This window comes from Alexandromys fortis, unplaced genomic scaffold (assembly GCF_014885135.2).
Source record: "Alexandromys fortis isolate MF-2015 unplaced genomic scaffold, M_Fortis_MF-2015_v1.1 scaffold_53, whole genome shotgun sequence".
NCBI classification, from domain to species: Eukaryota; Metazoa; Chordata; class Mammalia; order Rodentia; family Cricetidae; genus Alexandromys; species Alexandromys fortis.
The window spans coordinates 9,511,857-9,538,986 of record NW_026067939.1 but is presented as its reverse complement, the minus strand read 5'-3'; the positions used below and the strand labels follow the sequence as shown (position 1 = coordinate 9,538,986).

At 37.7% G+C, this 27,130-nt stretch overlaps 1 protein-coding gene across 1 annotated transcript; it reads left to right on the top strand.

Moving 5' to 3' along the window:
• Positions 1–453: 453 nt before the first annotated feature.
• Positions 454–26,656, top strand: Serpini2 (serpin family I member 2). The gene is made up of 8 exons (XM_050147470.1): positions 454–700; positions 6,714–6,944; positions 8,570–8,764; positions 8,839–9,031; positions 13,269–13,366; positions 16,878–16,964; positions 22,656–22,745; positions 26,580–26,656. Exons 1-8 carry the CDS (start codon positions 454–456, stop codon positions 26,654–26,656), a joined length of 1,218 nt encoding a protein of 405 aa, XP_050003427.1.
• The last annotated feature ends 474 nt before the right edge of the window (positions 26,657–27,130 follow it).

Genomic DNA, 27,130 nt, shown 5'->3' with positions numbered 1-27,130 from the left:
GTGTTGACTTAGAAAGCACCTGCTTTCTGGTTTTGCTGCCTTTGGTCTATAGGCCTTGAGAAGCAAGTTGAATACGAGTTTCCCTTGAATCAGAGTAATAGGTGTGCCATTAAAGTCATTGGAAAAGAGAAAGAATCATAAAACTAGTTAGAACTGATAGTATTCTGAGTAGTGATTTACCGCTGTTTTTAAGAAACTCAAAGTATATATTATGTTAGCTTTAGAAGGAACTTATTACTACCGGTAGTGTGAGAGCTTCTCCTTTTACATGATGCTTACACAACAAATCGCCATGATAAAAAGTTTTCCTTTGGTAGTAGTACATATAGAATATTCTGCATTGTGTATATTTGTTCAGGATAGTCTAACAGATAGGAAAGCTTCTATTGAACTTACTGTGATGAAGTCTGTTTTGGAAACCAATACATTTTAAATTAACACACAGAAGTCAAGATGGGCAAGATGATATTGTGGAGTTTTCTGCTGTTGTTCTTTGGAAGTCAAGCTTCAAGAACTGTGGCTCAAAAAAGTGCCGACTTTGCAGTGGATCTTTATAAAGCTGTTTGTTCCTCTCACAAGAACAACATTATATTTTCCCCTCTTGGAACGACTGTGCTTCTTGGAATGGTCCAACTGGGTGCAAAAGGCAAAGCACAACAGCAGATACGGAAAACCTTAAGGATGCAGGAATCCTCAACAGGTGAGCATCTTAGACATAACTGTCTGTAGATACAGTCAGCTTTAGTTTTAAGCTGTCAGGGAGAAGCTCAGCTTATAGAGCTTCAACAGATGAAAATAGGCAAAGATATTTCCAAATTATGACCAACAGGTAATTATAAATGTATGTATTTTACTCACTTAGGATTGTTTCCTTTTAAAATATGTGGCACAAATACTTTATTAAGAAATTAATGCTTATACAGAAATAGAATTCTCTGCATGTCTGTGTATTTTTCTATAAACTGTTTGTATACTTCTACCTACTGATTTTTAATATCAAAGAATGGATTTAAAATAATATTGCATTCTATTTATTCTTGTGGAAAGGGAATTCATTACTCAACCGTTTTCAGCGGCTGATTCTCACACTTCTCTTACAAAGGAGAAGGAGGGAGGAGGGTGAGTGGGGGAGCAGGAAAGGAATGGGAGGAGGGGTACGAAGTGTAAATTTTTGAATGGAAAATAAAAAAATAAAATTAAAAAAGTAATGTGCTACTTCACCAAGAGACCATGAAAAACATCAACATTTAATTTATAAGCTTTCTCAGTAGTTTTATAAAATGGAGGCAGGAAGCTCTTAAACAGCCATCACAAGTTTCTTATGGCAGGTGGTTGTTTTTCGGTGTCCCAAAGTCACATGCGGGCATCTGACACCAAGCTTGAAACATCTCCCAGGCCATCTGGCTCATGCTTTCCTTTCCTAGTGGGCTGAGAATTAAGCTCTTATATCACTATCACATAACATTTCCTGGGCATCAGAAGAGATATCTAGATTTTTGATGAGAGTTCAGTTATTATAACCATAATTGATTTCAGTATATTTTTCTTAGCACATAAGAATTTACTTTTTCTGAAAATATTGGTAAGGCATACATTGCTCCACTTTCAATAGAAGCAATTTTGTACAGAAATGATATTGATAATGATAATTAAGTTTTCCTTTGTGAATAATATATAATGAAGCTACTATAGCATCGGTTTCAACACACCACTCTTAGAAACATTACATTTCATGGTGCCCCTCTGAAATGTAATGTATTATTTATGAATGCAAGCAAAGATGATTTTGTGAAAAGGTATCAAAAGAGGCCTCTGAAATTAAATTTTCATATGAATACATCTTAGAGGGAAACATACATGTCTTAAGAGTGGTAGGGTGTGAGCATAAAAGTCACAGTAATAATAATAGGTACCATCAAACATGGATGTAGTTTGCTATGTGTATCTGTTGCAAACTACTATGTAACATCTATAATCAGTTCACAAGATACATATACCTCTGCTATGAAGATGAGAAAACAAAGCAAAATTGATTTTGACTAGTGCTTTTTCCCAATGTCATGAGACTCATAAAAAGAATTCTATGTTTTCCTTGTAAGGGTATATATAGATGGCAAAACGGTGAGAATAATCTGCCAAAATATTTCTGCCATTCACTTTCTAAGTGACAGAGAAACACATTTGGAGGGTCAGTAATAAAGGAAAAGAAAGTTAAAAGGCCAAACAATAAAAAATGAAGTCTGGAAAATAAAAGTGAGAAAAGAAAAAATAAAAAAGAAGATACACATTTAAGAAGTGAGAAAGGCGAGGGAGTGAACGACAAGGAGACAGAAAAACGTCTCCACACAGTCTGGTTGGAGAGGAGCAAACTGAGTTAAAGTGGAGCGAGAACTGAGACAGTCAGCAGCAGGCAGTACAAGCGGAATCATGCAGGAACTGGTATTAGGAAAAAGATAGGACGAATCCTTTTCCATTTTGATTACTGTGACTGTGCAAAAGTGTGTGTGTTCATGTGCATGTGGTGGACAGATGCTGACATCATCTTCCTGTCGTCTTCCTTTTTCAGACAGGACCTATGGCTCACCTTGGGGCTAAACTATTTCACAAGGTTGACATCATCTTTCTTTTTATGATGGGTCCTATGGCTCACCTTGGAGCTAGACTATTTTGCTAGAGTGACTGACCTCCAAACCACAGGGATCCGCCCATCTTTGTCAGTGCTGGGATTACAAGTACACTACACACTGCCAACACTGGCTTTTAAATGGATGTCAAGGGTCAGACTCAGGTTCTTATGTTTGTGAAGCCAACCTTTTATGAGCCATCTCTGCAGGTCCCATTTTACTTTTAAAAACAATACTGTGTTTAAATATTGCTTGATTATGGCATATTTCAACATCTCAGATTTAATTTCTTCGCTGAATATCATTGACTTACTTCAGCGCTGGCTCGGCCATTAGTGCCTCAAAATTTTATTCTTTATAAAGGTTTATTATTTAAAATTGTATGCATGAATGTAGAGGCCTGCAGATACAAGAAGAGAATATCAAATACCCTGGAGATGAAGATACAGATTGTTGTGAATCTGTATCACCGAGGCTTCTTTCTAGTCCCTCCCCCCACACCACTGACTTATAAAATCAGTGTCTGTCTGTTGAATCATCTGTCTTGATTTTTCGTTCCTGCTACCAATTTGTGATCTCTGCTCTATTGTAGCATGTTAGTGCCTGGCTTATTCTATAGGGCGGTACAGATGCATTGAACTGTAGCATTCTTGTAGGACTGAGAATCCCAGGTGCTCAGTACTTATGTTACCCAACATCAAAGAATATGCTCAGAATATATGTTCTTCATTGTTCTGAACCCCTGATAGTGCCTCTGAAAAAAAATGATACTGATTATTCAAAGGCTGCATTGGAGATACAGGTGCCTTTGGAGGACAGAGATTTTGGACCCCATATTCCTAGAGTAACAGACTGTATTGGTACTCTGGAAGAGTGGTAGGTGCTCTTAACCTCCAAACGATCTCGTCAGCAGCCCCACTCACCACATACACCTGTGTTTCAGATGGTCTCTGGCAGATCTGAAATTTGTCACTGAGACGTCTGGAGAGTGAGTCCTATGGATCCATCTGTCTTTGCCTCCACTGTGCTGAGATCACAACCATGTGTCATCAAACCCAGCATTTTCATTCTTTTTTAATATTTGAATTTATGGTCCAACTCAGAACCTTACGATTTAGTAGAAGGGGTGCTACTGACTGAGCCACTTCCCCCAGGCCCTGCCCTAGGTTTACTTTTTTTTTTTTTTTTTTTTTTTTGCTTGTCTGGATATCATCTGCACACATAATGAGCCTTTGGGATCTTGACACCATAAGAAGAGAACCAGTGTTAGAATTTTAAAAGATATTCCAGAGGGCTGGTATAATCAAACCGATTATCCCCATTATCGGTTCTCTGTGGTTCTAATTTAGGAAATTATAGAAACTTTTTTTCTCATTGCCGATTAGAAGCCATGCATATGTATTCTTTTCAATTTGTGCTAAATGAGGTTATTAACCTGTAAATATAATCAAGTTTATAAGCCCAATATTTTTATAGTCTTCTCCCCCAAACTTATGCTACTTGGTGATTATTTTCCATTGATTTAGGAGCCCAGTAATTTATTAAAGGCCAGCTCTTTGTCATAGGTTCTTAGAACTTCAGTATATGGCATGATTCCATTTGCTCTGACAAATGAGGTACAGCTATTTTTTGTCTCCTTCTCTGTTTTCCCTACCATTCTTTGAAAGGTGTCCATAAATTATAAATGCTGAAAATTATTTTAGAATCCTGTCACTTTATCTTTGTCATTAATTATTTTCTTTTAATAAGCTTTTGTACCTTTGCTGAGGAAGTAATCTCTGAAGCCACCCAGCTGCTAAAATATGCCATGTAAAACCTCAGAGCACTGGAGACCAGCATCCAGAATCTTTGCATAACCAAACAGAAGAGTTTAACTTCCTCCATCTCCTAGTGTAAAGAAATCCACAGTTCTCAGGACTCATGAAGGTCCTCAAGTCTGGTACTATGAAATGTATTTTTATAATTAAAATCTCTTATGTATTTGTCTCTGTTTCAGTAAATAGGGAATCTGAAATTTCAAACACAATGCAGTGCATCTAGTCTGGCTTCCTGGATAGATGTGCAGATCGTACCTATTCAAGAACTGCAGAACAACGAGGTGTCATGGACCAAGCATAGCTTCTGGTCAGCTGGGCAAGATGTAAAGCACAGCATGTGGAGGTGGCTCCCCAATATCAGCTACCTAATTCACACAAAGATTATGACTGCTGGCTTTATAATTTAACAATGTGTACTCTCACACTTTATCTCTTTTTGGTCTTTATAAAGACCAAAATGATACTTATTTTATGGTGTGTGTGTGTGTACATTGCTCTTTCTATGTGTGCATGGCTGTGTGTGCTTTTTCGAGATTAGAGTTCTATGTCAAGCGAGTCACTCTGTTAATCCCTACCTTATTGTTTAAGACAGGTTCTTTGATCCCAAAGTTCACCAATTTGGCTATACTGGAATGATGGCAAGCCTCAGGCACCTTTCTGCCTCTGCTTCCCCGCTGCTGGGGATTACAGGCACGGCATGACTTCTCCAGCTTTTATGTGGTGACTTTCCTTGTACAGCAGGCAGTTTACTGACTGAACCATATCTTCCAGTCTCTCAATAATTTTACTCAACAAGTAACTTTTAATGGTGAACTGTGCTTTATTAAATGGAGACTAATCAAATACTATCCATTTTGAAGTTACACAAATGAAATTTTAGTTTTTATTGAAAATGTAATAAAAACATAAGAAATAACATGTTATATGAAACAGTTTCTGGATTAAACATGTTATATAGAACAGTTCTAGAATTTTGTCAGAGGTATGTGAAAATGTGTGCAACATTAGGGTATGCATAAGAAATTATGAAAGGAATCATCAGAGTAGACAAGATTTAGAGCCATGCATAACATAGAACATAGTCTGCTGGTGGTAATTTTTGAGTTGATTTTACCCAGTAGCTATATTTGGGATGCCTAAAAGGCTTTTATTCTTGCAGACAGCCAAAATACATAGATTACTACGTCTGAAAAAATAGGCATGTCAGATTTTTATATAAGTCTAGAGATGATTATAGGGCTTATCTTGTAAACCTTGAAATCTGGACAGGTGCAGTTCTTCAACAAAGGACAATATTTTCTGGAAACTGAAATAAAAGTAACATTGACTATCCCATTCCCTCAAGTTCTCCTCCTGCCTCCCCTTCTCTCCTCCTTCTCCCCCTCTGACTTCCCTTCTTCCCTCATCCCCACAGTCTTAATTTTCTCAGGAGATTTTGTCTATTTCTCCTTCCCAGGGGATTCATGTATGTTTCTCTTAGAGTTCTCTTTGTTACCTAGTTTCTCTGGGCTCAGGATTAGTGATCCTTTACGTCTAATATCAAAAAAAGGAAAAGAAATAAGATCTTCACATCACTATGACTATGATGAGTATTCCTTTGTATTTGTATAAAAAATTAGGTAATTGTTAGGGAGAGCCTAATACAAACTTACACTAGAAAGCTGTCTTAGAACTCAGAATGTGCACTATGCTGTCAAATCTGTTTATTGAGTCATAGATAATGAAATATTAGAAAATAAATTATTGATATTTTTCCCTGGTTCATATTCACTATTAGGTTTCTCTAGAAAAACATTGAAAATCTAATTTATTCCCTTGAGTAACTATGTACATTTTCATGCACAGAGGTACAAAAAAATCAATAAGTAAACGTAGCACTGAAAAGCTGTTCATTGGTGTCGTATCTCCACTAGTATCAACAATTCCTTCTCAAAGAAAGGGGTCTTAACTGGAAACTTCCTGCTATTGAATGCTCTAAATGTGATTGTAAAGTTGAATTTTCCTTCAGCCTGCACAAATTTATAATTGTGATTCTGAAATAGAATTTAAACTTACATAGTCACTCTTTGTCCAACTTAGCTGTTGATTTTTCTGTAAAATCCATATTCCATTGGAGGTAAAAAAATTCAAAATCTGTATCTGACTTTCCATATTAGTTAGATCCTAGCATGGAAAACTGGTGATGAATCAGAACACTGAGAAGAGTCAGAGGTGAGAAGGTACTGTTTTCATGTTGTTCGGTTTGTGAGTACATGTTATAATTATTTTGTAGGAGAAGAATTCTCTGTGCTGAAGTCATTTTTTTCAGCCACCTCAAAGAAGAAACAGGAATTTACATTTAATCTTGCCAGTGCCCTCTACCTTCAAGAAGGATTCACTGTGAAGGAAGCCTATCTCCATGGCAACAAGGAGTTTTTCCAGAGTGCTGCAAAACTGGTGGATTTTCTGGATGCAAAGGCTTGTGCAGAGACAATAAGCACCTGGGTTGAGAGCAAAACAGACGGTAAAGTTTCCCATTTTCACAAAACTGCTATTTCCTGGTGGATTCATAGTTTTTAATATTCTAAAGTAAAGAGTGGCTCAGTATTTCCCCTTGCTATGGTGATCAAATGGATCAAATCTTCCATTTCATCTCCCTGTATTAACAAGAGACTACAACCTAGAGAAATGCAGAACTGCTTGGAAAAGTATCTTGATTCATGCACTAATTTCCAGACAGCCCCCATTCTTACTGTGAGAATTTTTGCAAGAGTTTTTGTTCCAGCATTGATTTTTTTTCAGATATGTAAACAGGAGGCCTATTTTTGTCCAAGAATGTATTAGATATGTCAATTCCAAATGTTTTTTTCTCAAGTACACTGTAAATATTTTAGTTGGTTTTGCAAATGTTTAAAAATAATGCTAACAATCTTATCATAGGTATGCTAATCTAACCTTTAGAAACGACATAGCAAAAATTACAAAGTCATTAAATAGAGGTTTTGGTCAGGATAGATTTGAGTTCAAAGTTTAGAACACTGTGTGCTTAGTTTCTATTTAAACTTAGGATACTACTATATATTGTAGTTATTAGAAACTTTCATAACAATGTATGTGATATAATAAACATATACTGGCCACTTAATAGTATTTTTATTTGATTATACTCCAGAAATTTATGATTGTGTGAGTAGCTTCTTGAATCCCCATGGGTGGATCAAACACAGAGGTATCCACTAACATAATGACTCAGTGGTAAGGATCAAAATTTATAGGGATATAAAATAAGGAAATAATATTGTTTTATTTATTTATTTATTAAAGATTTCTGTCTCTTCCCCACCACCGCCACCCATTTCCCTCCCCCTCCCCCAATCAAGTCCCCCTCCCTCGTCAGCCCAAAGAGCAATCAGGGTTCCCTGCCCTGTGGGAAGTCCAAGGACCACCCACCTCCATCCAGGTCTAGTAAGGTTTGTGGGATCCAAACTGCCTAGGCTCCCACAAAGCCAATATGTGCAGTAGGATCAAAAACCCATTGCCATTGTTCTTGAGTTCTCAGTAGTCCTCATTGTCTGCTATGTTCAGCGAGACCGGTTTTATCCCAGGCTTTTTCAGACCCAGGCCAGCTGGCCTTGGTTATGAAAAAGGAAGGGTCTACTGAACAGTGAAACAAGATGAGGAGAGGCTGGTTGTTTTGAAGATGAAAATCAGGCTATGACTAGTCACTGGTTCCAAGAGAATAATAAGCTTGGGTGTACCACTGATGTAGTGAGTCTGGTTGCACTGATGGGCAAGATAGCGCTTAGGTTTGAATGATAAACATGCAGGAAGACAATTCCAATTCTCTTCTTCTTGTCTGAGCAACAACTTATGAACATCATCTCATCAGAGAACTCTTTACTTGCTCTGTCCACTTTTTCCTAGAACACTCCCATTTCCTATTTCCTGGTGTTTCTGTCAGTACCTGTTTCTTAGGGAAGTAGTTAGCAGCATTCCGTTTGGCTCTTAGAGTCGCTCCAGCTAGATCACACAATAGCTTGTCATAAATAGTTCTGTGCAAGACATTTTCTTGCTTCAGTCTATTTTAGCCAGTTCCATTGAATCACCACCTAATTGTTCTCCCTTCTTTGTTCTTCATCCTCTTTATAGGAAAAATTAAAAATATGTTTTCAGAGAACGATTTTGGCCCCCTGACTCGTCTGGTCCTGGTAAATGCCATTTATTTCAAAGGGGACTGGCAACAGAAGTTCAGGAAGGAAGACACAGAGATGACAGATTTTCATAAGAAAGATGGCTCAACAGTCAAGGTTCCAATGATGAAGGCTCTATTGAGAGCAAAATATGGTAATATGAGAAACTGCACATATTAAACCATGGATTTGATAACTGAAAAATATATTGAATGAACTTTGTTTCAGGTTATTTTTCTGAGTCATTCGTGACCTGCCAGGTTTTGGAATTGCCTTTCAAGTCCAACGAGTTTAGTATGGTCATCATCCTTCCTGCAAAAGGTATGAACATAGAAGAAGTGGAGAAACAAGTTACTGCTGATCACATCCAGAGATGGTTGTCTGAGCTGCAGGAAAAGGAAGTGGAAGTCAGCCTCCCTCGGTGGGTCATGTTCTGTGCTGCTGAGGTTATGAATTGTAAGTGGAACCCTGTAGTCAGTTGTAGGTAATTAACGCTCCACTGAAGTTACAAGGGATTTTCATAAGAAGCAATGTTTATATGCACTAATAAGCTTTAGAGAGACAAAAAGAACCTCCAGAACAAATGGTGTACCAAAATAGCATAGTGTTCATTCTACCCTGTGTTACAAACATGTCTTCATACATTTTAATACAACGTTTTATTAATTGAGGATTTCAGAGTCATATAGCACATTTTGTATATACCGACTGCTCACTCTTCCCCTCATTCCTCACAGATCTGAGCCCTACTGTCTAAACCCCTTGAAGATGTTCTCCCATTATTGTTTTTTCCTCATCTCTTATGGATCTGCCCTCTACTCCAAAGAACTAAAGTCAGAAATTCAATCTTCCTAAAATTAACATTTTTCTAAAATTAACCCTCTTCTTACTCAAAAATATGTATTTTATATATAAACAGTGGAAAGAAAATTACATCGCCTCAGTAAATATTTTTGAGTTGGCTGATGACTTTGTTTCATTCACCTCTGCCTCTGCCGTGGAGATTATCTATGTGTTGCCCGTGTTCATTTTGATGTTAGTATGTAGCCCAGGCTAGCATCAAACTCATGATCCCTCTGCCTCTTTTGCGCTGGCACTATAGGTTTGTAGCTTGACCTTCAGTGACAAGTCTATAGCTTATTATTCAGACCTGCATTTCTTTTATGTCTCAATGAGTGTATAATGGTCTTGAGAGTGGGAAGTGAAGATCTGATAAATTGGAATAATTTAAGCAAAGTCATCAGTTTCCCAGAGCACTGTGAAAAAGAAACAGGAGCCCGGTAGTTGATTTCAGGGACAGCAATTCATTCTCTCTTAATTTCGTTTAAAACTATAAACTCAAGTTGGTATCAGAGTCATACTGTCTTGAAGACTGGGTCTCAATTATTCCCTTGCCTCCTAGTTATTGGGAGAGTCCGGCAATCCTTGGAGTTAGCACCATAAGTTAGGTTCGGCACAACACCAGCCCTTCTACACCCTGCTTTGTTGCAAAATAATAATAATAATAATAATAATAATAATAATAATAATAATAATAATAAATGGGTCTTTTGTAACTTGTTTTGATCAATGTCAAACAAAGTCAGGAGACTTTATATACAAGAGTCAGTAGAAGGAACATGAGACTGTTGGTATCATAGTTCCTGGTTGTAGAATTTCCTTTTCCCTTTTCTGACAGAATATGTTTAGAATCAAAGCCTGTAGGATTGAAAATAGGTTAAATGTACTAGGGACAGAGCTAGCATTTATTGTCTTTAACATGCCAGACATCAAATTTTAGATATTGTCTTAGTTTGATATTAGTAGATGTTCATATCATTTTGTCTACCTGTACTATGAGATGCTGTAACTATTTTAGAAATTAAGTTGTAATAGGTTGGATCATATGCCTACACTGTGTGAGATTTCTGTATATGGGAAGCATCATGAGAACAAGCACTTATTAATACAAGTAAAATGTTTGTAAATTTTACCTACACAGAACTTCACTTTTGCAAAGTATTATAAATATTGTGCTTATTATGTCTGTGATGTATCTAACCCTAAGTTTGTGTATAGAGCTTAGGAGTTCAGGTGTCATCTGAGTCTGTTATTTGCCAATCAGAATGTCAAGCTAGCTAGCCTCTTTCTTTGTCTCTGCCGCTTATTTCGTCATAGATATGCTGGGATTATAAATGCATCCTACTGCACAGGTGCCTTTACATGATTGTTGTCAATCCAAACTTCTGTCCTTATGATTGTGAACCATGCACTTTCTTCTAGGAACCATCTCCCTGTCTCTGAATTTATATTTTGATACCAATACTGTGTTTCTATGGATTTGGTTTTTTACTTTCATCTTTAAAGAATACAGGGCTAGCCAAAGCCCATAATGTACACAACGGGATTTCAGATAATAGGTTAGGAACCCACAGGGAGACATATCAAGAGGTTTTAATTTTTCCACATTTAATGAGAGCCCTCAGTGTATTAATTAATTAACGTGACTAGAAACCAAGGCAGGTCTATCGTAGCATAAGAATTCAGATATTCTTTCTTTTTTTGTTTTTTACCCATGTGAGACCTTTCTCAAATCAATGCTTACACGCGGGAGCAAATTCCATATGTAAAGCAAATAGACATTGCTCCATATGCTAAATATTCTGTCTCTTGATTATTTCATTTATTATTTATCTAACCAGCATTCTTGTTGCCCATTCTTTTTATTTTGGCTGCTATTTCTTTAATAATTTTAGTTTAGAGCCAAGAAGATGGGAAATGAAATATGACCACGGTGAACAGTGACTCACACTGTATGTATTGATCAAGATCATGGTTTGGAATTATAGTGGAATTATATTTTGATCAGAAGAGAGAAAAAGTCAGCACATTACCTTTGACCAAAATGGACCAGAGTTCAAATCCTATCTCTTGCACATATTCCTTGAGCTTGGAAATGGGCTTTCTTATGGTTGCTTTCTTCTGCATCAAAGGTCATGATAATGCTGACGTCCTAGGATTTTTGTAGGCATTTAAAACAGTGGTCTATATTAAGTGTTCAGCCATAGATGTTCGACTTTATTTCCTCTATTCTTGGCTCCAGTAATTATGGATAATTAGGTATTGGCTTTAGATTATGCTTTTACCAAATGACTGAAGGCATTTTTATTTCTGTAGTCCTCACTGGACTATGGTATGAGTGGGACTATTAATTAGGTGACTTTCTGGTTGATAATTACACATTATTAGACACTGTGATAAGTCTTCAGGATTCTTGTCATTCTCCTGAAATTGTTGGCTTATTATTCTAAAAATAGTAGGTATAATAGAGCATATAGTTTCCACCTTTATTGCTATTCAGTTTAAAGAGTATGATAAAAAGAGAATACTTTTAAAACAATTATATTTCATTTTGTTCAGTAAGAAATTACTAAGAAGTTGAAAATAGCAGCATAAAATAAGCTCTTTTCATTAGCAATAGATTTGTAGTTTTTAAGTTCCTTGCCATACCAGTTACTTAGTGCTTGGAATGTCTAGCATGTTCCAAATGCATACAATTTTGTCAGGAAATAATTTTAGCATACTCCCACGGGATACTCATTATTCTGAAGAATTACAGTGAAGAAATTTAATCAATACTCATCAATTAATATTATGATTGAATTAGACTGATATTCCATCAAATTTCTAGCTCCCAACTTTAGCTCAGGTGTTAGATCCAAAGTTCTCAAGCAGCTATGCACATATCTTGAGGCAAGAGCCTGTCAGGGTACAGACATAGCCCTTGAGGTGGGAGTTGCCATGGAATGTCACTGATACAGAAAACATGTGTTTCCCTAGGATGCCACATGTTTTACCCCATTTTTTTAAACACAGCTTGTGATCTCTTTTAAAAATGAACAAGATTCTCTAAGCATCTATGAAATAAAAAGGCACTAGCTCTTTCTCCTCTATTTAAATGATATGAAATTCAGTGCCTGCAGCTGTCTTAGAACCATGAATCTTCGTGATTCTCTGATGATTGGTTCTTTCAGGCATGAAGAACTCAGGTAAGCTGTATGCCAGAGGCTTAATTTTTGGCCTGCTATCAAAAACACTGTCTGACTCTTGCCCCTGACCTGATAAATCTTATCCATTTTACCCAGTTCCCATCCATGTTTATCCATATGAAGTCTCCACTTTTAGACATTAGGAATGCCCAAAGAACGAAGAAAGTCACAGCCAATGAGGGAATAAATAGGAAGAATGGTGAGATATCAACGCCTCTCTGAATATCAGTCACCAAAAAGCTTCTTCCAGGACTGTAGGCCACTGACTCCTGCACGTAGGGAGGTGTGCACATCTTTGTCTGAAAATCTTGAGTAAGAAAATTACTAGAAAACTTCTATCAAAGATGATAAACAAGGAAACAACCTTTTTTGGATGGAATAATTGTCACATTGCAATCATTCTATTCATCTTCCCCGCCAACAGTTTATCCAGGAAGCGAGATATTAGCTACGTGGAACCAGTGAATGGAGCTGTATAGAAATGACGAGAGATATCAGAAAATGAAACTGGGTTGGTGAAAGCCAAGGATTCACAGCATAATCTTTGCCAAGTCACCCACATCATAAAAAAAATTCCTAGAAACGGTGCGCTACATTTTAAATCATATTTTATTCATCTTTTTGAAACAGATTTAAAACAGAACAAAAATTAGACTTCAAGGAAGTATTGCATTCCTTAAATGTAACAGAGATATTCAGTCGTGGCTGTGACCTTTCTGGAATAACAGGTATGCTGTTGATGAGTAGTTTTTGTATTGTCATGTTGATTTGTTTTCTTGGAATTATATTAGCAGACTGATCTTATAATTTGAGAATATTCAGTCCCAGCAAGCATATACATAGTAAATAAATGTCATACCTTGGGTGAACCTTCTATTAATATTAATATGCTCTGTATCTCCCAGGTAAGAGGTTTTCCTTAATGAAATTCAGAAAGCATTTCATAAAGTTAGATAAACATTCTCACCATATGATAAAATTATGTAAGTAGAAGAATTATATAGGCTTTTGTTCTGCCCTGATTATATTGCCTTACTAATAATGGGATATACGGTAGTGTCTGTCATTTAAGCAAGACATATAAAACTCAGATGGACAACTACTTCTCAAATATATTTTGGTAGGATTAAAGCACACAAAGCTTTGGATGATGTCACGACCAGGAATCAGGAAGCCTGCAATGGACCGTGCTACCTGCAAGGGTCTTTATATACTGACAGCAAACGGAGATGGATTGTTTGTGCTAATGTAAATCTAGGGACTTTTGCCTTGTTGGGCTCCTTACCTCCATAACTCGGCCAGGCATTCTTTAAGTTCCTCAGTGATTAGCAAAAATTGATAGCTGGAAAATAAATACCCGGAGAAATAGAAATAAAGGGTACCATACATATCAAATACAATTAAAAAAATACAGTCTCTCCGTTATAAAGCAGGGCTCTGATGACACAAGCCCACCAGTCCATTTTGTATCAGCATATAACATGCAATAGAAAAACTTTTGGGACGTTTCTGTAAATATCTAAACTTTGCAGCAGTATTTGTCCGTCTGGTCGCTCACCGATCTTTTAGGGACGTGGGTAGAATGGATAATGTATCTGAATGGAGGAAGTGGAAGGTGTGCAGGAGGTGCCAGACAGGTTCTTTATCGCCCTCACACGTGGCACAGCTACTGCTTCCGCAGCAACAATTGGATCTGACGTCTTGCAAATCCCTATGTACTAGCAACACGAGTCAGCATTAAACACTCCAGTAAGATGCTATTTTAGAGTGCCCTGGACCCTAGCCACCTCCCAAACACAAACAACCAAGCACTTTTCAAGCACCTCTTCCCCTTTAACTTCTTCCTGGCCCGAGGAATCTTGCTCAATATATCGTAAGCATTAAAACAGCCGCTCACTGTTCAAACTCCAGCAATTTGTAACTTCCATAAACCTTTTGCAAGGTGATTTATGAAAATACTTGCAAAATGCTTCATAAAATAATTTGTGCAAAACATAACTCCAAGCAGAGAATAAATGTCTAACATTTTCTGCTTTATCCCCCCTACTCTGGGGTTAGCTACTTGAATTATTTTAACATTCTCATCCTGCCTCATTGACTTAATACCAAAGCCAGCATTTATCAGCATAAGCAATTGAATGCTGTATGTACTACATTTCAGACCATTTCAGAGCAGTAACCAAATGCCTGCTATAAACAAGCAAAAGAGGATACCTGGATCAGAAGATTCAGTTCATGGTGCTTTAGTCCTCCAGGCGTGGGTCAGACAAATGGCTACAGGAACATTTGGCAGAGGATCTCATTGATTATACTGGAAACAAGAAGCAGAGAGGGGGATAAATGGGGTAGTGGGTATGGGATCCCCTAAAATCTCAATGACCAGTTTCTTTCAATGTCACCTACTTCCTATCTAGCTGAGGGCTTAAATCCAGCATGCATGCCTTTTGGAAGGATATTGATCCAGGCCACAGCACTTGCTATGCTTTCTGATTCTTGAACAATAAAATCTTAATGAAATGTATTGTGAACTAGTCTAATCTTAGTGATATGGAACAATTTCTACAAGAAATATATATTTTATACTCATATAGTTCAATAAGTTTGAATATACTATTTTATACCTTTGAAACTTTGGGATTCAAACTTGACTTCTTACCATGTTATCCGTTTCTATGCCATGTTTGATAAGGATGTAACTTTTAGGACATAATCTGAGTCATATGTCTTAATGACCTTGGGAAAATAGAAAAATTTATGTAGGCCATCTATTCCTCTGGCACATGGACAGATGGCTTAGTAGTTAAGACTGTTTGCTGCTTCTGTGGAAAACCTGAGTATAGTTCCCAGCACCCACATCAAGCACTCAAACTGCCTGCAACTCCAGCTTTAGGAGATCTGACACCCCTCTTTTGGACTTTCCATACCAAGACCTGCACACACAGACAGACAGAGGCAGACAGACAGACAGACAGACATAAATAAAAACAATAAAACAATACACAAGCTTATTTGAACATCAAGAAAAACAAGAATTCTTTTAGTCTTTTTTAGTCTTCTTAATTTAACAATTGTAGACTTATCTTTTCATGGCTATGTAAAGGAAATGATTACTGCAAAGACAGAGGGAGCATAGAAGTCATGTTCATTGTTCTAAGCTGGTGTGACTCAGGTCCTTTTCCTAAGTGGCAAGGCTTACTGCAGGGGTTGTATTTATAAGACTTGGTCTGCTAAGCCTACCGATCTCAGAGCCATTTGGCCTGGTTCCATTGCTAATCTGGGTGAAAATTTTCACTTCTTCCTGACCTTCCTGCACCATTAGGTCATTAACTGTGTGCTTAATTAGCAAATCCTGTCTTACTTCGGGGAGCTATTGGAGAATCTGTTTAGGTGTCTCACCCTGAATGGCTGTCTTGAGTTTTGGAAAATCCACACTGAAACTTTGGCTTCTTCCTTTTTCCATGTTACAGGTTTCTGTCACTGAGCACATTCATGTCCATTGATTGGCTTATTTGCGTGGTGTCTGTGACATCACCTATGCACCAGATAGCATTTAGCGCATGCCTCTATTGACTCTGAAGAGGCTAGATATAACTGGTCCTGCAAAGCTGACTTGGTATGATGTCTACCTCGTTATTGCACTTGTCAGGATTATCTTTGCCAGCCACTGTGCCAGAAACATGTCACATCAGTTCCACTAAGGGGTGAAGAGAGGAACCCTCAGTGTTCATGCACAACAGAACAAATGTTGCAAGACACCGTCTTACATGAAAACATTTATCCAATGTTTAGAAAACAGCTCTGAAAGTTAATTTTCGAACTGACAATCCAAAGTCTCTTTAGACTTTTCAGACCTAACCAGTCTTGAGTGAAAATGAATTTTGTTTTATGGTCAGATCAGACTTGAATCTGTACTTTAAAAGACAAGTTCACTTTAAGGTTGATCTTTCATTATTTGTGGTAAAGTGGGAATCCCCTCTGTCCATTCAAATCTCCCTCCTGGTGGGGTATCTGATTTGAGGGTTACACTTTCCGCCTTCCCTTTTGTATCTAGGCAAACTCGTTCTATCTGTCTATCTTTCCATGAATTTCATACTTAAACCTAAGCACCCTTACCTACAGAAAACTGACTGAATTGCAGAAAGTCAGTTTGTTCAGTCACTGTTTCTGTATGTTTGAAAATGTAATTATTTGAGGGCCTAGTCATAAATGCTTTGATTTCCCCTGTCATGTTTGCGTCAGATTCATCTGAAGTCTACGTCTCCAGAGTCATGCAGAAAGTTTTCTTTGAGATAAATGAAGATGGAGGTGAAGCTGCAACATCCACAGGTAAAACCAATTCTTGAGAAACACAATTGCCAGCCAGGTCGGCACGGTGTAGGCTTGGGGTTGTTCTGCCTATTCTGATCTTTCTTTTATCTTTTCCTGCATACAGAAAGGGAGAAAATGGTGCTTGTGCATATTATACATACATCTTTTCCTTTATGTATAACACAAAAGGAAAAAAAAACTTGATTAGCAGTTTAGCTTCATCGCTTGATAGTTTTCTTATTTGCGAATCATAATAACTACCCATTAGCTCTCTAATAGGATCTGGGGAGAAAATGTCAGGACTTGACTCTGAAATCCTCAGGTTAAGAGCGTACGCCATCCCTGTCCTCTTTAATAGCATTCTTAACTAGATTGGCTTAGTGATCACCTTTCTAATTTGAGTCTTGTTACTTGTTATTATCTCAGTGGTAATGGTTCAACAATTTAGCTGCTTATTACAGTCACCTGGGTAGTTTTAACAAATTCTATGCCCAGAAAATGCTTAAAATAATTCAATCTGTATGGCTGTATCTAAGATTTTTTTTTAAATTTCAGTAAGTGATCCCGTACACATCAAGGAGAGCAAACACTGACTTGTGATGTGCAGCCTGCCCTCAATACCACACATGCAGTGCACAGACTGCAGCAAAGGCCTTACTTAGGGACTTATTAAAGATGCCAGATTTCGAGTCACATTCCAGGCTACTCAGTCAGATCTAGCTGGCTGAATTCCCTAGGTGGTTCGAGAGTACACAGAAGCTTAAGAATAACCTCTCTACTGCGCTCCATTGAATAAATATTCTTTTGAATAGCAACTATGCTATTTGTAAATAATACTTGGACAAACTTTTGATGGATAATTTTTTTCCATCAAAATCAACTAGAAGCAAACAAACAAGCAAAAAGAATTAGTGGCTCCTTCATTAGTCTCTTTTCATACCCCAATACTACTTGGATTTTAACTAATGCCTTAAATTGTACATCATTTAAAGGGTATTACTGAAAAACACTCCCAAATTCTATCTATTTAGAGATTTCTTTATTAGTTCATGTTGTTGCATAGTACCATGGAGTTTGACATCTAGGTGGGACACACTAGGCTTTGGCTTCCATTCTGTCATCTCTTGGATGAAATGTCATTACCATGCTCAAGAAACAGATTGCAGGGGATGAACCCTATCAGTGCTTGAGGAAACTAGAACTATGTGTTCAGATGAGGTTAATGGCTCGCAAACACAAAAATTTCATCTGCTTTTACACAGTACTGAATTAGTTCTAATCCATTAGAGGACAGTCCTCTAATTATATTAGTGAAGGAAAAGCCCCAGAGATGTAAAATCACTTGCCTGGGGTCATGCTGTTAATTGACAGAGTTTGAATTGATATCAGGTTCCCTGGTTTAAAACACTAAGCCATTTTGCTATTGCATAGTGCCTCCCATTGCAAAGCTAGAATTCTCCAGGAGGAGGATTTTTGCACTCATTAGAAGACGGCAAGAGGAGTCTGTGGATATCCTGATGAACCATGCCCCAGAAGAGCCTGCGATTCTGACTTGGAAGGATGTGCTCCGGGGCTTGCTCACAAACAAGGGAGAGACAACAGGTTTTCGCTGAAAATGAAAATGGATGTAAAATTGACTTCACTTTTCAGATTTATCTCAGTAATTCAGATGTGAAGTTAAATCCACTGCAAATTTAGGGGTCATTGTCATGGTTGTTTTGTATGGAAGAGTCAAGTCGTATTTGTAAGATCATTTCATTTTTTTTTCCAATTTTGACTATACATGTTGATTTTGTGTTTTTTTTCCTTGAGTTTGCACAGAGTTTTACAGGGGGATTGAGACGAAGATGCAGTTTACATTGAGACTGAAAATGCATTTCAGAGACCAGCGAGCGGCAATGGCATCAAATGAGAACTTCTCAGGGGTTGCCTTTCTCAGATCTCACTCTAGCCTCCTCAGCCAGATCTGAGTGGGCAAGAACCTGAGAGGAGTGTAAAAATATTTAGTCTAGGAAAAAAATTTGTCTGACCACTAAAATTTCCCACATTACTCACAAGTTCCACATAAACTGAAATAAAGTGGTGTTGAAATAGGAGCGGCGGCAGGGCTGCGTCCCCGGCACCCGGCCGCCCGCATGGCTAGTTTATACCCAGAAATAATTACACGGAAACTGTATTCTTTCAAACACTGCCTGGCCCGGATAGTTCCAGTTCCTTATGGCTAGCTCTTACATATTGTTCTAACCCATTTCTAATATTCTGTGTAGCCCACGAGCTGGCTTACCAGGGAGGATCTTAACCTGCGTCTGTCTGGAGCGGGAGAACCATGGCGACTCCTCACACAGCTTCTTTTTCCCAGCATTCTCCTCTGTCTACTCCGCCTACCTAATTTTCTATCCAATAAAATGGGCCAAGGCAGTTTCTTTATTAATAAGAAATCACTCCCACATCATTTCCCCTTTTTCTGTTTAAACAAAAAAGAAAGGCTTTAACTTTAACATAGTAAAATTACATATAACAAAACAGTTATCAAGTAAGAATTACAGTTACAATATTTATATCTATTTTATCTCTTATCATAACTAAGGAAAACTATAACTAACCATTCTTCAACTCCATCAAAGACTCCAGAAGGATATAATATTACCTATCAAACAAGAAATAAGAAAACTCTAGAAATGACAGAGACATCTCGCTGCCTGGACAGTCACCCAAAGTTCCTCTGTACCGTTGGGGCATCCATCTTCGGCCTACAGGCCCATAGTATCCAGCAGACATTCTCATCAAGCAAGAAATTCCAAAGACAGTTCAGTCACTTTTTGCTGTGTCCTGCAGAATGTCTCACAGACTCTTTCATGAAGCAGGAACCCCAAAAGGTCATCTCACCTTTAGGCAAGTTCAGCAGTCCTCTCTCTGCGGGTTCTCTGTGTCCAGTTTATGCAACAGTCCAGGCAAGAGCAGTTTCTTGCCCAAATGGCTATCAAACTCCATAAGGATTCTCTTCGATGCCCATCTTCCTCTTGAAATAGATTGGTGCTGCCAGGAGCAAATGTGTCTCATTGTCATGAAAAACCCTAAGTTATTAAAATATCTTAAATGCCATATTCTGCAGCCTTTGAAAGATATGAAGAATGCCTATCTAACTAAAATATCTCTCTATATATCTAGAAAATCTAACTAACATGACTACAAGCTTAAGTATTAGCGATGATTATCCATTAACAACCTATATTTCCTAATTATACATTACATTTTTAAATGAACTACACAATCACAATACCTTAATCAAGATCAAAAATACATATACATATAACAAAATTGACCATAAAATCCATACCAATGCAAATTATTCATATCTATATCATATCCCCCTTTAAATGTAAAAGAACATTTATAAACAATATTTGGGAACATGGGCGTAGTTTTTTCTCTACAAACTGCTTCCTGCTGAATAGGGGCGTCGTTAATTAGGTTGTTCATGATATAACCTGTATGCTAGTTTCATCTCAGTTGGCAATTGAGCGAAGCAATTTTTTGAGGGTGTTCACAGCAACCTTTCAGGAGGGCGTGGTCTATCATACCAAATCGGAATAGATGCAATCCACAGGGTCTCATCCTCTGCAAAAACAAAAGAAGACCCTCTCCAAAGCATCATATCCTTAGACCCAAATTCTGAAATCATAATACCCTCATGAAATCCATTTTGGTTTAGCTTGGCAGCCCATATAATGAAATGTCTCTCTGTACTTAGCTCCTTCACAGTCAAAAATTTTAAAGAAAACACAATGTACATAATCCAGACTCTCTGTGAATTTTCCATTTTTACGTGGCTTATTTTTCTTTATTTCTCTTAATCTATAACTATCTGTACTTCTGTACTCTGTCTCTTTAAAGACTTTACCCTTTTTCTTTTTAAGACATTAACTTTATTCTTTATATTCTTTTTCTTCTCTTTCCCAAGCCTACGTACATTTATCCAACAGTGTCTGAATCTGTTTTATTGTGAATCTGTAATTTTTTTACTATCCAGGAGCATTTCTTAAAATGTTAAGCATTTCTTAAAAACTTAAGTTGCACCATGTACAGGTAATACGGTACTGCCTGTGTCCTGCCCAGTCTAAACCTTAACTGCACGGTTTTAAGGTAATTACGGTAGTTCCTGCCTGAGATCAGCACAGTTCAGCATGGAGCAGCCGCTCCTGCCTCAGAGTCATTTGGTGCTTCTGAGCTGAGCACAGTTCCAGGCACACAGCAGTTCACATTGGAGCCGCAATCAGCAGTTTAATTCTGAGACTGAGTGTGCAGCACAGAAACTCTTTTCATCCAAGTTACAGCCAAATCTGACACGCAGAGCACTGCGCAGTCTGAAAACGCGTCTCTGTATGGCGGCAGGAATCCGCCATGCTCTTCCGCCTGCCTAAGCCTGATTCTGCCTTCTGCCCAGGTGCAGGCGGGGAGCGCTGAGCCATCTGCACGGTCTCAGAGCACTCTCCTCCGATCCCAAGCGGGAACACAAACATCCAGTCCCATAAAAGCCTTGAAATGCTTTAAAGCCAGAGTTCACGCTGGCAGTACAGCCCCAGGAAGCCGCGCTTTAAAATGACGCAGCTTTTTTTCTCTGCTGCTGTTGCTGAATCAGGAATCTCTCTACAGCACGCCACCAACAAAACAGCAAAAATCTGTGTTAAACTCTCTCTCCCTTATTTTTAAGCCTTCTCAGGTTTTTAAGTGGATTTAGCCCATCACGTCTGGGCGCCATCTGTTGAAATAGGAGCGGCAGGGCTGCGTCCCCGGCACCCGGCCGCCCGCATGGCTAGCTTATACCCAGAAATAATTACACGGAAACTGTATTCTTTCAAACACTGCCTGGCCCGGATAGTTCCAGTTCCTTATGGCTAGCTCTTACATATTGTTCTAACCCATTTCTAATATTCTGTGTAGCCCACGAGCTGGCTTACCAGGGAGGATCTTAACCTGCGTCTGTCTGGAACGGGAGAACCATGGCGACTCCTACTCAGCTTCTTTTTCCCAGCATTCTCCTCTGTCTACTCCGCCTACCTAATTTTCTGTCCTATGAGGGCTGAGGCAGTTTCTTTATTAATAAGAAATCACTCCCACATCAAAGTGGATTATCATAATAAGTAATTATAACTCAGAAAATATCTGCCCCTAGCTTAATAATAAAAGTCATACATACATGTATAATATATAATATATAAATCCTAAAAGCATAATATATAAACCCTAAAAGCTCAGAGAAGGGGGGTGGAGCTCACAGAATATCTCCAGAAATTGAAGTACATAATAGGTAGTTCCGAACAGAGATGAGATTCTCGCACCTTGAATTAAGGCAATGAAGTGCAAACATGTCTGGAAAGGAATTAAAAGGTGAAGCATTTTAAGAACAGATCATGCAATGTAAATAGTGGGCAGAAAATTACTGTTGAAAGTCTGACATTTTCCATTGCCTCCACTAAATTGAATCTAGTATTTGGTGTTCTTCCTCATTGAACAGAAATGTGAAGTCAGAATGAATTCCTGATGGTTAAATATTTAGTCCTTTGCGCGGTGATTTAAAATTAATTGACAATTCGTTCGCCTTTAGGATATATTACATCACAACCTGTTTGTCTGTGAAAACTCTTGCAGTGTGCGTTTATGGATCTCTGAAGCATAAGCATGTAAAGGACCGCTGTCTCTTTTCCCTAGGCGTAGACATCCCTGCGATCATGAGCTTGACTCAAACTCAATTTCTAGCAAATCATCCATTTCTGTTTGTGATGAAGCATACCCAATCAGGTACCTCTTTTGAAAATTTCTTTGCAGGTAGTGGATAAATTAAGCTGTCAGTTGTTATTCAGATATCTGAAATCATGTTTTCCTTCAACAGATGTTTGTTCAGTATATTTTATACTTCAGCTGTAGTGTCGTAAGATATAACTAGAACCTGAACTAGGTTAGTGGTAATCTGGCTCCTGGCACAGCTGCTCCATGTATTAGTACAAATAGGTAGGGGTTATTTGGTTAAGAGAGATTTAGAGAAGCTCAGAGACAGAAAACTTAGCTTGATTAGTACCAGATAATTAAAAATTGGTAGCGTGACAAATGGGATTAAATTGCTGTGATGCCACAATGGAGGTGAAAATTGGGAATTGTGGAGTCCTGAGAAGAGGCTCTCATAGAGGCTCAGAGAAGGGGGGTGGGGCCAAACGTCACTTCAAACCTCCATTGAATGTAATGAGTTATAAAAGCAGATGCAGAAGGAGGGATGGGATAGATGGCTTTGTGGTATATGGAAATCCCGGTTGTCCTGATAGGTTTTCAGCTCTTACAGAAACATCAGTCAGAGTGGAAAAACACTAGAGAATTCGTCTTTAGGGCAATTAGGATTATAACAATAATGTCCTGGGAGAGTCACAAAACACAGAAGAGCAGAAAGTGTTTTATTCAGCCCAGACCTTGAGTATGCTAGAAAGTCTTGGAGAAAATGCCGGTTTCCCTGCACAATGAGAATTGGGGTCACAGAGGCAAACCCCTGTTCACACTGCAGCTCCACTAACAAGTCAGCTCATGTTGGTCATTTGTTCTAAGTTACATTTTCCTTTCACATTTGGAAAAAATAAGTATTAAAAAGTAACATAAAAGAATACATAGAGCTTATAACATGTTTCCTAGTACACAATAGGCTTTCACTAAAAGTGAATCAATAAACATAAATAGCAATAAACAAAGTACAAATAATTGAAATGTTTCTATAAACTGGTTCTGAGAGCCTGAATTTGTTAGATTAACTAAAGGTTTTGTTACTGTCACTTTTTTCAACTCTATAGTGCTAATACTGGTGGACTTTTCCAAAATAACTAATTGTGAGAGTGCGGAACAGCTTTAAAATCTTCGAGTCTGTATTAAAACACTATCAATCTAGCAGTAGATGTGTCTGTAATAAGATATATTCTGGGTAGGTTGTTTGATCTATACATCTCTAACCATTGAGCAATCTTCATTTTTTTATAATTATTGAGTATGGAGAACAGCAAGAAATGAGTCAACACTGGGCATCAACACATAAGTAAACGACTTATAGAATTATTATTTTTGATCCTGTTTCCCCAATTGATCATTTGTTCTGAGGTTATGTCTTTTCATCTTGTGTGAGAGCAGCGATAATTTAAAAGGAAAATGAGCCATTTACTTATTTCCACTTGCTTATTTGTGATAATGTTTAACAATTCGACCTTAGCAACAATTTCTATGATTATTATTGTAATAAGGCCTTCCAAAGAAGGGTTACTCACTACAAATATTGCTTAATATAAACAGAGCCTCATTTATTAGGAGGTTTGAACTGCAACATAAAATTTGGAGTAGGGGCTGAAGAGATTGTTCAGTGTTAAAGAGCAGCTGATGGTCTTGTAGACTTCTGTGTTCAGTTCCCAGCATATACATGATGGCTCACAATTATCTTTAAATTCAATTCAGAGAATCACACACCTTTTTTTTGGCCTGCATACACACAACACACACGGATGGTACAATTACATACATGCAGGCAAATACTAATACACTATACATAAAAATTTAAAAAATATTTTAAAACTGGGAAGGGCTATTATATTAAGGTATTATGCCTTTTGTGATTAATTTTCCTATATATGATAATAGTATGTTGACTTAGAAGATCATGAAATGGCTTTAAGCTTTACACAAAGTATGTATTTTCAGCTGACAGTTTCTGAAGTGTGCCAGCAGATGACTTTAGGTTTGCACAGCTATTTTTTTAATTTGGATTTAAACTTTTATTTTTATCTAATATGCCTCTTGTAAAAGTTCTATGTGATGTTTGAGTTTTCATACTAAGGGAGATGTATATTGCAGTCTATTTATCTGCAGCTGTTATAGCTACAGGAGATAAAGAACTCATTTGTTTTCCTAAGCTGAGGGGGTACACCAGCTCTATAGAATCCCAGACAAATATTGACAAAGACAGTACATGAAATGCGCATTTCTGAGGAAGGAGTGAGTCACAATTTCCAAGCCGACTGTACTCCCCATACAAAATTCATTGCATTTAGAATTCTGCAGATAAGCTGAAAGAATAAGCAACTAGGATAATATTTATGAAAACATCTTGGAATCTAACTGTATGTTTTGGCAATGCTGTGGATTTTAATATTAGGAGTTATAAATCACTTCCATTTGATGGAGGGCTGGAGTAAACACTTTAGTTAAAGGTAGGGGGCACCTGTATAAGAGAAGAGAAAAGATAAACGGTATTGACTCTTGCTCCTGTCCTGTGCTTCCGTTGTTCTTTTGTTAAGTGACATTTCACTGACCCTCAGAACTTAATAGTGACCAGAGCAGTGAGTGTGTAAAGCCTCACATCCATGTACTATTCTTTATGGTGAAATGAACAGATGGGAAACACTGGGACAAAAGTTGCTTGTGGACTGTTGGACACTGCCCTGTAAATTTTAAGTGGTGTTTTTCTTATAAAAGTGATTGAGAATCCCTCCCAGTTTCTGAGAAAGTATTTTATGCCCGAGCACTATGAAGACACAGCCACTGGTGCCTCCTGCTGTGATGAAATTCATCCCGAGGAAGGTCCATCCTTGTCTATTAGAAGACTGGGTGTTCACTTTTATTTTTTTTCTAACATAATTTTGAGATTTTTGAGTGAAAACATAAAGGAAACATCAGTTGGAGATTATTTCTCCATCCATGTTATTGATTCTCTTCATACTGTGTCTATTTCTTTTTGAAATTATAATATAATTACAGTATTTCTTCCTTCCTTTTCTTCCCTCCAAACCTTCCCATATGTCCCTCCCCATTCTCCTTCAAATTCATGTCTGTCTCTTGACTGAATGGCAAGGAGTTAACGAAGCAGGAAACTTTCCCACTGTTATTTCAAATAAATCCTACTTCATTAATTAGCTTTAACTTAAGCAAAATTTTACCACTTTTTAAAATTAACCTTCATTACACCTGCAATTAAGAAGTTTACGACCATTGTCATTGACCCTCTTCTGCTTCCCTTTCCCAGTTAAAATGCAAGGTGAGTAGTTTTGATGCACCATTAATTCCTGGTCTGTCCTCTTGTTCTAAGTCACTGCCAAACATAGAATGACTGGAACAGGTATTTGCACTTGTGTCTGATGTGATATCATTTCGCTGGGTACTTGAAAGTACTAGCGATATGAAAATGTTGTCTTTAGGAGTGAAGTATGCTTTGATTCAAAGCTGAAGGAGGTCGGGAAAACTACACTTTCAACCCTGGGGCTCTGGTTCTGTGCATGTAAAGATGGCTGCCCGTTCTTCTGGCTTGAAGCGGCACAGTGCTCCTTACCGTTCCATTGTGCTGTGATTGCCTGGCTAGGCTCTATATTTAGAAAAACTCTCTCATGGAAAACAAGATTAATGCATTTTCTATGATAAATGGCGAAGGGTTTTATTTACTTCTCAAAGTACAAAAAAAAAATGATCAATAATCTAAGTGTTTTTAACAAAGGGGAGGATCATACTATCAGACTTCACCTGTACAGAAGAAAGAGTTAAAGATTGTTTAATCATGAAGAAAATAGTTTGTCTTTCCTCCAGAAATTTCTAAGTCATTTTCTTCTTCTTTTTTTCTAGAATCAGTTTTGTTTATGGGAAGGGTGACAGATCCTGATGTCCAGACAACGAAGGGGAGAGATTTAGATTCACTGTGAATAAACATCGTGGTCTCAAAATAAAAGAAATATAAGACAGCCCTTGGAGAACCATTGACTGGTGAATTGGCATCATTTTTGAAAATTTTCTAACATTTTTTTTCGATTTAAAACTGTGTGTATAAAATAACTGAAAACAGATAAAAAAAAAAAACTTTTCTTTTTGGGCTGGAGAGATGGCTCAGAGGTTAAGAGCACTGGCTGTTCTTCCAAAGGTCCTGAGTTCAATTCCCAGCAACCACATGGTGGCTCACAACCATCTGATCTGGTGCCCTCTTCTGGCCTGCGGGGATGCATGCAGGCAGAACACTGAATACATAATAAACTAATAAATAATAAATAAAAATTAAAAAAAACTTTTCTTTTTATGTTTTTAAGGCACTAATATTATATAAAACATAAACAAATCCTCAATTGATCAAAAATTCTAAGAAAACTCCATATCAAATTTATGTGGTAAGAGCTCATAGGTCA